Here is a 14,239-nt window from a genome sequence, read left to right on the forward strand (position 1 = left end):
CTAGAGAGAGGTTGATGTTAGAATATTCTATCAGTTCAACAATCAGAGTCTCCTACAAATATTAGCATAAAACATTAGTCATGTTTTACATTTATTATGCTGTTTATATCCACAATACTTCAAACTCATTTTGTGTTAAATTGTATGTGTCATCTGTAAAGAAATACTTCTTTGGGTCTTGACATTTAAAGTTTTATTCAAGTCTCTAGTAGCTTTTATTTTTAACTCGAAAACACCTATACAAGCTGATGTAATTACAGTAAATTGTATTTTTAAAGTTTAACACATAATAAATTGTCTCCATCCCAAAAAGCAATATTTTGTTTGAATGTTGTTATTGTAAACCATATCTCTCTATCAATCTAAACATTCAGGTTTGTTCATTTGTACAGAACAAAGGAGTTATAATCTGCAGCAATATATTGGATAGCCAAAAGTTTTATAGCCAGGCATGCATTTTATTTATAGGTCAGTGTGAATGAGTTTTCATGTTTTTTAAATTTGCTTACAGCATCTAACAAAGGAGGGGGGACCCTTTTGTCTTTTCTATAAGATATTTGTTGTTTGGTCAATTGACCTCAATGGTATTGCACATGGCGAGTAAGATTACTTGTGTGCTTAAGACGTATAGTTTGTAAACTGTTAGTGAATCCTTCAGGATGAAAGGCACTATATCAATATAAAATTATTTTATTATGGCTGCATTCATGTTAACCATCTCCTTATATGCCTGAAAAAGATTAACTTCTGGTTTACAAGTTGAATGTTTAAAAAAAAAAAAAAAGTCTGCCTGGGTTCTTCAGCATTCAGATCTCAAAAATATCATTTGCAGTCTTGCACAGACACCAATCAGACTATATTTGTTTTCTAAATCAACCTTTAATTTAAAAAATACCTTTCTATTGTCAGAGGAGCTACAGGTCTGACAAAGGAAAAACAGCCACATTGTCCCCAGGTTTCTTTCCTTTTATTCTAAAAATATAATGTGTAACTAGTTACAAAGGATTACAGTGAACGCTAGAATGAATAGGAACATTATCCTGATCGTCAGAGTTAAGTGACACCCCCCCCAACAAAAAAAATCTACTCCTTTTTCTTAACACCTTAAGGTATTTTTTGTCTAAACAAAGTCTTATACACAGTATACATTGTTAGCACATCTAGGACATGTCACAGTTTAATTATGAAAATCAACCATGAGAAAAGCAGTGTTCCCAACTGAGTTAATAACTAGTTACCTATCAAGGAATAGACTCAATTCCTAGGAAGAGTTCCCAGTGTGTTAAATGATGCAGTATCAGGCCCTATAATCTGGGGAATCTGTACATGTAAATCACTGGACTAAAGGCTTAATCAGCCTAAATTGAGGCACCTGTAGCAGAGGCGAGTAGTTAGGGCTAGAAGATAGGAGGGAAGGGAGGTGGCTGCAGCTTTTGCTGTGGGAGAGAAGGTGGGCTAGGGACAGGGGAGCAGATTCCCCTGGAGAAACAGGAAGAGTTTAAAAGTTTGGGTTGCTCATGCTTGTTTGCCAGAAGGGGCAGAACTGTAAGTGATCTTGCTTCAGGGCTAAGCCTGTCTGACACAGAAGGTGGTATAGGCTGGGTGCAGCAGCAGCTCAGCTGGGAAACTGAAGCTAAGTGGCTGCTGTAAGGCACAGCACTGCAACGGGGGTTCTGTGGTAAGGATGTACTTTAACAATGACACTTTTATATTAAAACATGCTGTACCCTGGCATCTTTCAATTATTCATGGGATAATGGTTACTTCCCCATACATAATGAGGTTTTCAAATGTAATGTGGAAAAACCCTGAACATTCTCCTTTTCTTCCACCTGGAAAAAATACTGATGAAGGTGACCAGGAATATATTTATTCTCAATTGCATACCACAGTAATCCAGGCAAAAGGTAATCTGAATATGATGTAGTGACAATGTTGTATTGTGAGTTTGAAGATCTCCTTGGTTAAACCATTTAGCTGTAACCTATATACAACCTCAAGCCATTCGTTGATACATTTGGTTTGTTGGTTATCATCTGCTGTACAGACTGTGATATTTACACATCTAACTGGCTCTTTACAGTGGAACAGGGCATCTCAAAGATTATAGGGTTACATTTTTGCACCCTGAATCTATAAAGTTCCCGTTCTGTAGTGACAAAGGCTTCAAATCTTTAGGGATGACCAGAGACCTAGACTTTATCAAAACATCTGATTACATGCACAACTTTCTACTCGCAGATCCTTCAGCCTTTCAATCACAAGATCTTCTGAATGAGATAAGTACATCACATTAATGGAGGATCGCTTCTGGGGCACACAGTGGGAACTGCAAGCAAAAAAACCAAACAAATCTTTAATTAGTTTTATTTTGGGGGAAATAATCTCAAGGTACTATATTGATCTGAATTTGCCGTACCAAATTATAGAGCTGAAACAAGCAATTTCACCAGCTAAAAATCTGGCCTCTAAATTGGTGTAACTCCATCAGTGGCGCTATGCCAGTTACACCTGCTAAGGAGCTGGCCTGAGATTTCTGTTGATACTTCAGGTGCACACATTACTGTACAGGACCTATTTTTTTAAAAATAAGGTCTGCCAGTTGGAGAAGCAAGGAAAGTTATGAATTGTTCCCCTGCTCCCTCCCCCACCCAAAACCCCAAATCACAGCCTGGTGAGTCAGAACTCCCCTCTCCCCCTGGCAGGTTTCTGGCTTGCTCAGCCATGGTCCCCGGCAGCTGAGTCTGGGCAGGGAGTGGAAGCCACCTCCCCATCCAGGCTCTCTCAGGCAGCAGCCAGGAGGGGCCGGCATTAGAAATGGCTCTCCCCTGCCAGGCAGAGTGCAGGGCTGGGCAGGCACAGCGTGAGGACAGAGCACTCCCCCCCACCCCTTGCAGGTAACATGTGGCGGGGAGAGCATGGTGGCCCCTCCTGCCAAGGAGAGTGGTGGAATGTGTGTGGGGGAACACATGACATCCCCTTTAGATCATGCCCCTCCCAGTATGGGGAAGCACCAGTTTTCTATGAGGCACTCTCGGAAGAGGGGGTGGGAAGAGGTGGGACAGGGGTGGGGCCTTGGGGGAAAGGATGGAGTGGGGATGGGGTCTGGGTCAGAGCACCACCACCCCAGGAAATCAGGAAGTCGCCTCCTATGTGTGAATTAGAACTGGACCTGAACAAACCCTCTAGATCCACACACCCCAAAATGTGGTCTAAGCCCCCACAAACTTTCAGAAGTTTGTGCCCATTTCTACTATGAATGGCACTTCACTTAAGGATAGCTCATATATGTTTCTCACTACTTTATTTAAAAAAACTAAAATCCAGTTGCATTGCTGGTTCTTTCCAGCTCTCAGTAACGTTTGTCTGAACACATCAAGTATTTTCTGAATGATCAATATTGAAGCCTGGGTTTTTGAAAAGGAACTATGGGTGTTAGGTGTCCAACTTCAATTAACTTTCAATAGTTGGGCACTTGTCTGTCTTGGGCCCCTTTGAAAATCCCAGCTGGAGGTTAAAGCTATTTCTGGGGCCAGTTAACACTTTTGCTCCCTGTGTTGTGCTACTATTATTCAAGCAATCTGGTATTTGTAAATGTCATAAGCCCAATTCTTAATTTCAGTGAGACTTGCTTCCACTCAGCAGCTGTAGAATTGGGCTCTGTGTTGTTTTTTATTAAGGATATAGGTATTGATGTCCTATTTAATATATTACCTCATCCAGTTTTCTGTTTTATTTATTACACCCCGCTGTGCTTCAGAGAGCTCTCCAAATTCTTCGTCAGAGCATTCTCCTCTTAAAGAAAAGAGTTAAAATTTTTATTAAAGCAAATGTTTAAAAAAATTATATAATACATAGGTTGGGAAAAAGTGTCTGTACATCTATGTATAGTGCTTAGATTAGCCACAAATACATAGTTAGTTTTTTAAAAGTCATATTAGATTCTGCTGCAGCTGAATGTATTTCTATAAAATGAGATTCAATAATATGATTCAAGGGTTTTAGCCAATATACCAAATGGAGGACATTATTGTCTTACTGAAGTAGGCGTATAAATAGCATTTGTAAGTGCAAGAGAATAACTTTAGAGTAAAGGCTCAAGTACCATCCATCCCTAAAGTCAAATTCTTTCCATTGGACTGACCAGTGACTTGTACCTCATAACCTCCCTCCCTCTCCCCAGATGCCTTGAAGTGAAAGAATTTGCCTCACAAGAATATACATCAGCTGTGTGTCAGTTATGACAAACTACGCTACATTGCTCATATATTGGCCTAGGATTAGATACATAACTCAGACTGATTTAGCTGTTCTTAACAGAAGTGAACCCACTTGGTCTTTTGACTAAGGACAGATAAAACGGGACATCTGACTACATTTAGGTGCTTAAGCATAGTCTGTGATACTCTTTTTAAATCTGAGAGGCAGCTTCTGCTTTTCTTATCTTCCAATATACTTCTGAGAGTGCAATTAATAGGATTAGTATTAGGCCTCATTGATCCCTTTTGCTGCTGCAGGACAATGCATGTGCCTAGGTAAGAGTTTTAACAGATTTACTGCAGAAAAGCAAAGACACGACTGGTATGTCCAGCCACTCTATAAAACATGTCACTTTGTGGATACATTAACCACAGTATATCTCAGAAATTATGCCTTTTGAGTAAATCATACCATGTACTGTGTGTCTTTGTGTTTCAGCTGTACCGTAGGTGGATGCTTTTCTAAAGTCGTATCAGAACTTCACTGCTGTCAAACCCATGCGGTTACAGTGTTTGGTTTCTAAACACTGACAATCCTACTAAATAGTGAGAGTGGATGGGTCATTACACAAAGTGAAACTATTTTCCCCCATGTTTATTTTTCCCCCCTACAGTTCCTCACACCTTCTTCTCAACTGCTGGAAATGGGCCATTTTGATTACCACTACAAAAAGTTTTTTTTTTCTTCTCCTGCTGGTAATAGCTCACCATAACAGATCACTTTCATTATAGTGTGTATGGTAACACCCATTGTGTCATGTTCTGTGTGTGTGTGTGTGTATATGTGTGTATATGTATGTGTATGTGTATATATATATATATATATAAAATCTTCCTACTGTATTTTCCACTGCAGGCATCTGATGAAGTGGGTTTTAGCCCACAAAAGCTTATGCTCAAATAAATTTGTTAGTCTCTAAGGTACCACAAGTACTCCTGTTCTTTTTACTAAATAGTGGGTTCATTAAGATATCTATATTTGCACATTTGGTACCACACTGAGAGCAAATTACTGAATTATTGTGACATAAACCAAATCTGAACCCAGTTCTCTCAAGGTGAAAAGATGTATCATTTTCATCCCCAATTCCTACTCTAAATGCGAAAAGTAGCAGGTATATCCAGCAAATGTGCTGCTGGACATACCTGGTACAAACTGACTTTCCAATCATTTGAATGGACTTCCCAGAGCCAACAGTTACTGGAACTTTTGCACATTCCTACATCATGGAAGAGATTTAAAAAGTAGCTACTTGCAAAAACTTGTGAAGAAGCCAGGAGGCTCCAGAATCCAGTGGCTCAGTTGCATTGTCTGAAAGTTCACATAGTGTTGGTGAAGGCTGCACTGTTGTAGCCTGGAATCTTCTGGCAAGTTTCTCCTTCTCTCTGTAGCGCAGTGTTGGCATTCTCTGGTGACCTGCTGTTTACTTCCACCATATAGCTCAGTCACCAGGAAGCGATAAGCCACCAGTAAGGGCTCACTCTGGGTGCATCTGTTCAAACAGTACAGGCTCTTAGTCAGAGCTTCATGGAGAACCAAGCTGCCACTGTCATCCGTGAATCGTAGCTGAAAGCCTATGACATCTGAGGTGGTATCATTCAAAATGGCTGAAATGTTAAAGACATCATAACCAGATGGTGGTAGCTCATCTAATGTCAGCACTTTCTCATCTAAGGCTTCGCTTTCTGTGAGATTTCCCCGGACCACGGAGATGCTGTGCACAGTAACATTTACTGTCAGCGATTCTGGGTGTAGAGTCTTCCTGAGAAGAACTAATTCTGCAAGCCTCATGGAAGGTTTCAGGTAAGAAATATTAAACCACAGCAATCCTGGAATGCCAAAATCTGGATCTAGGAGAACAATTAATGTACAATTTTATTTCAGGCATGGAACATGTAGACAAGGAAGCTGAAGGGGAAACTGAGGCAGTGGTTGTCCTAGCGGTTTCAGTGAAGCAGAGAGGGTGGGTAGATGGGAGGGCAAGGGGGATGATGAAGGAGAGGATGAGGGCCATTGGTTCTGGAATTTTCTTTCCTCAATAGTTCAACAGAACCCAAGTTTGTTGATATTCAGGGCATTGTGAAAGACCCATTTATGTTTTGCCTCACTAGGAGGCTGATTTGCTGAAAGAGGCGCTTTTGGGAAAGAGCAGGGAGGGGAGATGAGTTTCTTGTTTAAGAGAGAGAGGACCGAGTTTTGTTGTATCATGAGTTTTGGTTTTTTTTGTTGACATTGTGTCAGTTCAGTTACTTTAAACTGTGATTTTCTTTCTGTGCACGTACCTAGAAGTTCTCAATAGGTGCATTTTACAGAACCAATTAATTATTGAAGGGTGCTGGAACAGAGTAAAACTATATTATGAAATCCAAGGGCCAGGTAGCCCAGTATACTCTGGTTGATTTGCACTGTTCTCATGACAGTAAGTCACCACAAACCTGTTTTAAGGCACTGGAGTGGCTTATAGTCAGGGTGTACCACTGAATCTGGCCCTACCCTTGTAAAACTTGAAAAATATTGATGCAAAATGTAACTTGAAATAAGAAATCTGTATTTAGTCAGAAACATACTGTGACCTTGAAATCAGTAAATTTCCAGAGGATATTTTATTTCTTTTTAGTAACTTTAGTATGACCTTTGTGAATATTTGTAAACACATCTGTTAAAAGAATGGTTTCAAGACACAAATTTGTTTGCATGGGCTTAAGTTTCAACTTCGAGCATGTTTTGTTTGTGTTTAATGGCTGAATTGTACCTCCCTGATACTCAATTGATAAAACAGAAATGTTTACAGGCCTTTAATGAAAGATGGCTTTGCTGTAGTGATCTTACCTTGTTAATGATCTCACTGGTTCAGCCGTTCTGGAGGGAGATGTGCAGCCGGGTTTTGCTGCCAGCTCAGATTTTGGCTTCTTTTATTATAAATTTTTAACAGAGATTTCCAACCATGTCTGTGTATAACTAATTTTTATTTCATTTAAGACAGTACTTTGGATGTCAGCTAAGGTCCCTAGTGGGTTCCACTAAACTCTTCTGTCTGTTTTCCCTGCAACGCTCTTGCTCGCTAATAGTTTTTCTTCTCTGTTTTATTTCATACACTTATTTGTTTAAGATAAGCTAAGATGGTCTTATTGCTTACAAACTGGATGTTATGGGATCTGTGCCTTAGGTTCCTGAGAACTAGATTCCACACTCGACTATGTGCACACCAGCTCCATCAAGATCAGTAAAACTGGCACACACATCTGCAGGCTGAGTTTGGCTAAATAAATCAACTAAATCATCCTAGATGGGGGAGAATATTTGTTTCTTATCTGATTGCCAATTAAAAGTACATAACATAAGAATGGCTCTACAGGGTCAGACCAAAGGTCCATCTAGCCCAGTATCCTGTCTTCCGACAATACCCAGAACAGGTAATCATCAAGTGATCCATCCCCTGTTTCTCATTCCCAGCTTCTGGCAAACAGAGGCTAGGGACACCATCCCTGCCCATCCTGGCTAATAGCCATTGATGGACCTATCCTGTATGAATTTATCTAGTTCTTTTTTGACCCTGTTATAGTCTTAGCTTTCACAACATCATATAGCGAGGAGTTCCACAGGTTAACTGTGCATTGTATGAAGAAATACTTCCTTGTATTTGTTTTAAACCTGCTGCCTATTAATTTCATTTGGTGACCCCTAGTTCTTGTGTTATGAGAAGTAGTAAACAACACTTCCTTATCTAATTTCTCTACACCAGTCATGATTTTATAGACCTCAATCATATCTCCCCTTAGCCGTCTCTTTTTCCAAGCTGAAAAGTCCCAGTCTTATTAATCGCTCCTTTCCTGAACCTTTTCTAATTCCAATATATCTTTTTTGAGATGGAGCAACCACATCTGCACATCGTATTCAAGATGTGGGCATACCATGGATTTATATAGAGGCAACATATTTTCTGTCCTATTATCTATCCCTTTCTTAATTATTCACAGCATTCTGTTTGCTTTTTTGACTGCTGCTGCACATTGAGTGGACATTTTCAGAGAACTATCCACAATGATGCCAAGATCTCTTTCTTGAGTGGTAACAGCTAATTTAGACCCCATCATTTTATATGTATAGTTGGGATTATGCTTTCCAATGTGCATTACTTTGCATTTATCAACATTAAATAAGTAGGCAGCTTCTTGGTAGTTGGACATGGAAAGTCAAAAGACACATTGCTTAAAATTAGGGCTGTCAATTAATCGCAGTTATCTCATGTGATTAACTCAAAAACTAATCACGATTAATTGCACTTATAATAGAATAATAGAATACTAATTGAAATTTATTAAATATTTGTGGGTTTTTCTACATTTTCAATATTTATTTCAATGACAACACAGAATACAAAGTGCACAGTACTCATATTATTATTTATTAGAAATCTATGCACTGTAAAAATGATAAACTAAAGTATTTGTCAGTTCACCTCACACAAGTACAGTAACTCCTCATTTAAAGTCATCCCGGTTAACGTTGCTTCGTTGTTACGTTGCTGATCAATTAGAGAACAATTAAAGTTGCGCAATGCTCCCTTATAACGTTTGGCAGCCACCTGCTTTGTCCACTGCTTGCAGAAAGAGCAGCCCGTTGGAGCTAGCTGGTGGGGGCTTGGAATGAGGGTGGACCAGCAGCCCCCCATCAGCTCCCCGCTCCCTAAGTTCCCTATGCAGCAGCCGCCCAGCAGGCTATCAATTGCCAGCAGTTCAGCTGTCCCTCCCCATACTGTCATGTGCTGTTCCTGCCTTCTGCCTTGGAGCTGCTCCCAGGAGCCTCCTGCTTGCTGTGCAGTGGGGAGGGAAGAAGGGGGCTAATATCAGGGTGTCCCCTTCCCCCATGCTTCTGTCCCCCACTTACCCCATCTCCATAGAGCGCGGTGGGGATACGACACGGCTCAGGATGGAGGGAGCTTGCTGGGAGCAGCTGCTGTCTCAACTTACTGATCTACTTAAAAAGGCAATGTACTTAGAGTGAAGTCAGCGTACTTAAAGGGGCAATGTACATCACACACACACACACAGTGTGTGTCTTTCTCTGTCTGCCATGCTGTCTCCCCTCCCTCCATTCGTGCTGCCTTGTAGAGTATGAGGCTACATTAACAATGTGTTAACCCTTGAGGGCTCAGCCGAGTTCTAGTTCATCATTTAGCAGTAAGGCATTCCCTGGGAAATATCCCTCCCTCTGACTCCACCACCTCAACCAAGCTTCACAATCATCATCGCTGTGTACAGTATTAAATTGTTTGTTTAAAACTTATACTGTGTATACATATATATAATATAGTTTTTTATCTGGTGAAAAAAATTTCCCTGGAACCTAACCCTGTATTTACATTAATTCTTATGGGGAAATTGGATTTGCTTAACATCATTTTGCTTAAAGTCGCATTTTTCAGGAACATAACTACAACATTAAGCAAGGAGTTACTGTACTGAAGTGCAGTCTCTATATCATGAAAGTGTAACTTACAAATACAGTTTTTTTGGTTACATAACTGCACTCAAAAACAAAACAATGTAAAACTTTACAGCCTACAAGTCCACTCAGTCCTACTTATTGTTCTGCCAATCGCTAAGACAAAGAAGTTTGTTTACATTGACAGGAGATGCTGCTGCCTGCTTCTTATTTACAACGTCATTGAAAGTGAGAATAGGCATTCGCATGGCACTTTTGTAGATGGCGTTGCAAGGTATTTATATGCCAGATATGCTAAACATTCGTATGCCCCTTCCATGCTTCGGCCACCATTCCAGAGGACATTCTTCCATGCTGATGATGCTCGTTAAAAAAAGAATGTGTCAATTAAATTTGTGACTGTACTCCTTGGGGGCAGAATTGTATGTCTCCTGCTCTGCTTTACCCACATTCTGCATATATTTCATGTTATAGCAGTCTCAGATGATGACCCAGCACATGTTCGTTTTAAGAACACTTTCACGGCAGATTTGACAAAACGCAAAGAAGGTACCAATGTGAGATTTCTAAAAATAGCTACAGCACGTGACCCAAAGTTTAAGAATCTGAAGTGCCCATCCAAAATCTGAGAGGGACAGGTGTGGAGCATACTTTTAGAAGTCTTAAAAGAGCAACACTCTGATGCGGAAACTACAGAACCCAAACTACCAAAAAAGAAAAGCAACCTTCTGCTGGTGGCACCTGACTCAAATGATGAAAATGAACATGCATCAGTCCACACTGCTCTGGATCGTTATCAAGCAGAACCCATCATCTGCATAAACGCATGTCCTCTGGAATTGTGGTTGAAGCATGAAGGGATATATGAATCTTTAGCGCATTGGGCACGCAAATATCTTGCAAAACCAGCTACAACAGTGCCATTTGAATGCCTGTTCTCACATTCAGGTGACACTGTAAACAAGAAGCAGGCAGCATTATCTCTTGCAAATTGTAACCAACCTTGTTTGTCTGAGTGATTGGCTGAACAAGAAGTAGGACTAAGTTTACCTGTAGGCTCTAAAGTTTTACATATGTTTTATTTTTAATGTAGTTTTTTTGTACATAATTCCACATTTGTAAGTTCAACTTTCATGATAAAGAGATTGCACTACAGTAATTGTATGAGGTGAATTGAAAAATACTTTTTTTTGTTTTTTACAATGCAAATATTTGTAATAAAAACTAAAGATAAAATGAGCACTGTACACTTTGTATTCTGTGTTGTAATTGAAATTAATATATTTGAAAATCTAGTAAACATAAAAATATTTAAAATAAGTGGTATTCTATTGTTGTTTAACAGTGCGATTAGTCACAATAAATTTTTTTTAATCGCAATTAATTTTTTTAATCAATTGACAGCCCTACTTAAAATGCATTCTCCTAGGACTTGACCCAGTGCACCCTGATCAGGATGGGGATGGACTGTTGGAGCGTTAGTTAACTTCTAGGATACAACAGCAGAAATGGAAGAGATTTTGTGGGAAATAAATAGCTTCGGAGCCCAGTTCTGCTCCAGGTGTGGACAGGACCTTAGCCTTACACTGTAGACACTATGTTCAGCCTCATCCAGCACAAAGGATGTCCTTTTATAGGTCATCAGGGCCCAGTCTAATACCACAGATTAGAAGAAACCCACCCAGTTTCTAGGACTGATGCACTATCTGTACCCAGACTAGTCCGTTTGGCCAGGTCCAAAACTGAAGAGGGCCCACACCAATCACTATGTGGAAGACTGTGGATGATTTGCAACTCTCCTTGCCAGATAATGCACCTTTTGCTCTCATCCATGTCATTCACCCATCCATGTGGAGGCCCGAGACATGGCACTGTAAATATCCCATTTCTCTTTCCCCAGGTATGTAATGATTCAGGTTAAGTTCAGATGGTTCCCACCTGTCTTCGATTATTCACCCAGACCTAGGTAAATAAATGCTGCAGAGGGTGCTTGAGGACCCTTACTGGTTCAGGGCACAATACCCCAGAACAATGAGACACAGGATGCTCAGTGGTGTTTTTAACAGCTGCTCCAAAATGGAGCAGTGCTTGCTGACTTCTGCCACCCACTGCTGACAACAACATGTGTGCAGGAGACCTGGCGCCTACCCCTACCTCCATGCTAGATGTCCATGCCCTTTTAGGACATTGGCACTTGTAGTGTGGGAGCTAGCCCCACTCCAGCCTACCCTTCAAGATAGCGCTATGTTTCTGTTTAGCCCAGGAAGTCAATCCTAATTTAGAGACCCTAGGAGACACACTCAGCCTGTAAACTGTAACAGGAAGCAGGAGCCACAGCCACCCTCCGCGCCCTATAGGTTGGAAGTAAGGGACAAGGAGCAGCCAGAGCGAGACTCAGCTAAGGGCCAGCATCTCAACCAGAGCATCCCCCAGTTGATGGCAGGAAGCATCTAGTTCCCCTTCCCAGCACAGGGCAAGCAGCAGCCAGTACCAAGGAATAGTGGTAACCCCAACCACAGACCTTTACTTAGCCCAGGACAAGAAGCAGCCAAATAAGCCCCAGAATTATGTGGACATGGACCCAGGGAGATGCCAGAACCACTCTGAAGTGATTCCTGTATTCCTGAAACTTTTTTTTATGCTGCAACTTTGCCAGGCTTCTGTTTGGTAATCATGCCATTTGCTGTCTTTCATATAACAAGATTAGATACAGTCATCAAGTGTGCAAATTAGGGTGTTAAGTCACTTGCATGAAATCTCCAGACTTCTGAACCATCAGCCTTAATAGTTATATTATAAGCAGCAAAGAGACCTGTGGCACCTTATAGACTAACAGACTTTTGGAGCATGAGCTTTCGTGGGTGAATACCCACTTCTTCGGAGTTATAAACATACACAGGCCATTCTGGTTTCACTGCCCAAGGAACATGACAAGCACAACGTAAACAGACTGGATAAATGGTGACAAGTAAATTAGATTTTTAAAAACTCATTTTTAAAAATATCAACTGTTATTAGTAATGTGAATAAGGACTTTTTTTGCTGTGGTTTGTCTTGGCGATAGTCTTCATAAGACTGACATGTGCAGGTAGTTTCAACTGGTGACTGAAGTTTAGTTGGTTGGGAGTTAAGGTAGCTTCTCATTTCTGAACTGCTCTGTCCTCAAAGCAGTCACTTGAAAGAAACTGATCCTTTTTATTTAACTCTGGCCTAGGAGACTGTATAGAGATCTCTCAAAACAAATGCTGCATGTTATAAAATGTATAAAGCAGATATTGAAATGGTAAAGTAATAGGCTTATAAAAGCAAAGTCATTAATGATGATAAAAAAAAAAGAAAATCTATTAGATAACCTGTTTTTAAAAGGAAAGCATTTCAAACTGGCAATAATTTTTCCGCTTAGGAATTGTTTACCATGGTAATGTTTAAAGTTATTCAAGATATGATGTAAATCACAAATAAATAGTGGTCAGTTTCCTACCTTGGATGCTCCTGAAACTCTGCACAAGAGTCCCTTCGCTGTTTAAGGGTGGTGGGTTTCGTAGATGATAGACTAACTTCATGTAGTGGTGAGGCTTGGTCCTGAGAGGTATGGATAACTTATTGATATGTAGCATTTCCAGGATGGCCTTGCTTAACTGTTCATCTGTTCCCCAGATAAGCTGGCATTTCCCTGCCCCTGGGAAGTGAGAACAAAACATCAACAGCAATCCACAGATGAGTCCTAAAAACAGAGAAACAATGCTCATGGTGGGTCTGTGAGTAAACAAAGTTTTAGAGGAAAAAAAAGAATGTAGCCTTTTGCTGGCTCCTGGTGTTTTGTCTTCTAGCTATAATTGCAGAGGGGTAATAATACTCAGCCAGAAAACTGCCGTTAATTAGTTGCAAGGACTTGGTGCCATTGGCACTGTCCTGAAAACTAATTACTGGTAAACAGAAAGCCCTAGAAGACTTCATTCGGAGGATGTGTATTTACTACATACACACATTACCTCTCTTTCTTTCTCCCTGGTTTGTTGTCGGGACAAAAGCATTTTGTATGTCGTGAAGATGATGTATAGAATTTTTGTTTCTGTTTTTTTAAATACAGTTTTGTTCATTTAGATTAAGTGACTCGTTGTTATGGAAACAGAAGTCCCTTAATCTATTCACAGGCCGTTTGTGGCAACGGTAGCAGTAATGCATGCTTTCCCACACTCCCTGCACGAATGCCATTAACCTTGACTTGGGAAGACCACCCGCTGCACACATAAGAGGTGGTTTATTCTGCATTCCACCTCAGTCCCATGTCTTTAGTGAGCACAAACTGCCAGTTGTCCTAAATCCCTCCAGAATATTATGCATTGTTTGTACAGCTAGCTGCTACCCACTGGGGGTCAGAACCTCAGACCACTCAATCCATTTCACTTTGCACTAGAGCTGGGACTCGAATTATTGTCACAAGAGTAAGAGGCCCTTGACTTAGCCCCTGAGTCATTCAGTTCCCTATTTACTCTCCTCTAGTTTCAGTGTAACATAACTTTTCTCTCAGGCT

General features: G+C 40.5%; 1 protein-coding gene across 1 annotated transcript; it reads right to left on the reverse strand.

Annotated features, from left to right (window-relative positions):
• Positions 1-1,809: 1,809 nt before the first annotated feature.
• On the reverse strand, positions 1,810-13,454 carry LOC123372204 (bone morphogenetic protein 2-like). The gene is made up of 4 exons (XM_045020202.1): positions 13,187-13,454; positions 5,513-6,110; positions 3,715-3,795; positions 1,810-2,329 (listed from the first exon to the last, which is right to left on the reverse strand). The coding sequence occupies exons 1-4, from the start codon at positions 13,452-13,454 to the stop codon at positions 2,203-2,205; spliced, it is 1,074 nt and encodes a 357-aa protein (XP_044876137.1). The 3' UTR covers positions 1,810-2,202.
• Between the last annotated feature and the right edge of the window lie 785 nt (positions 13,455-14,239).

Source organism: Mauremys mutica, chromosome 6, assembly GCF_020497125.1.
Source record: "Mauremys mutica isolate MM-2020 ecotype Southern chromosome 6, ASM2049712v1, whole genome shotgun sequence".
Lineage (NCBI taxonomy): Eukaryota > Metazoa > Chordata > Testudines > Geoemydidae > Mauremys > Mauremys mutica.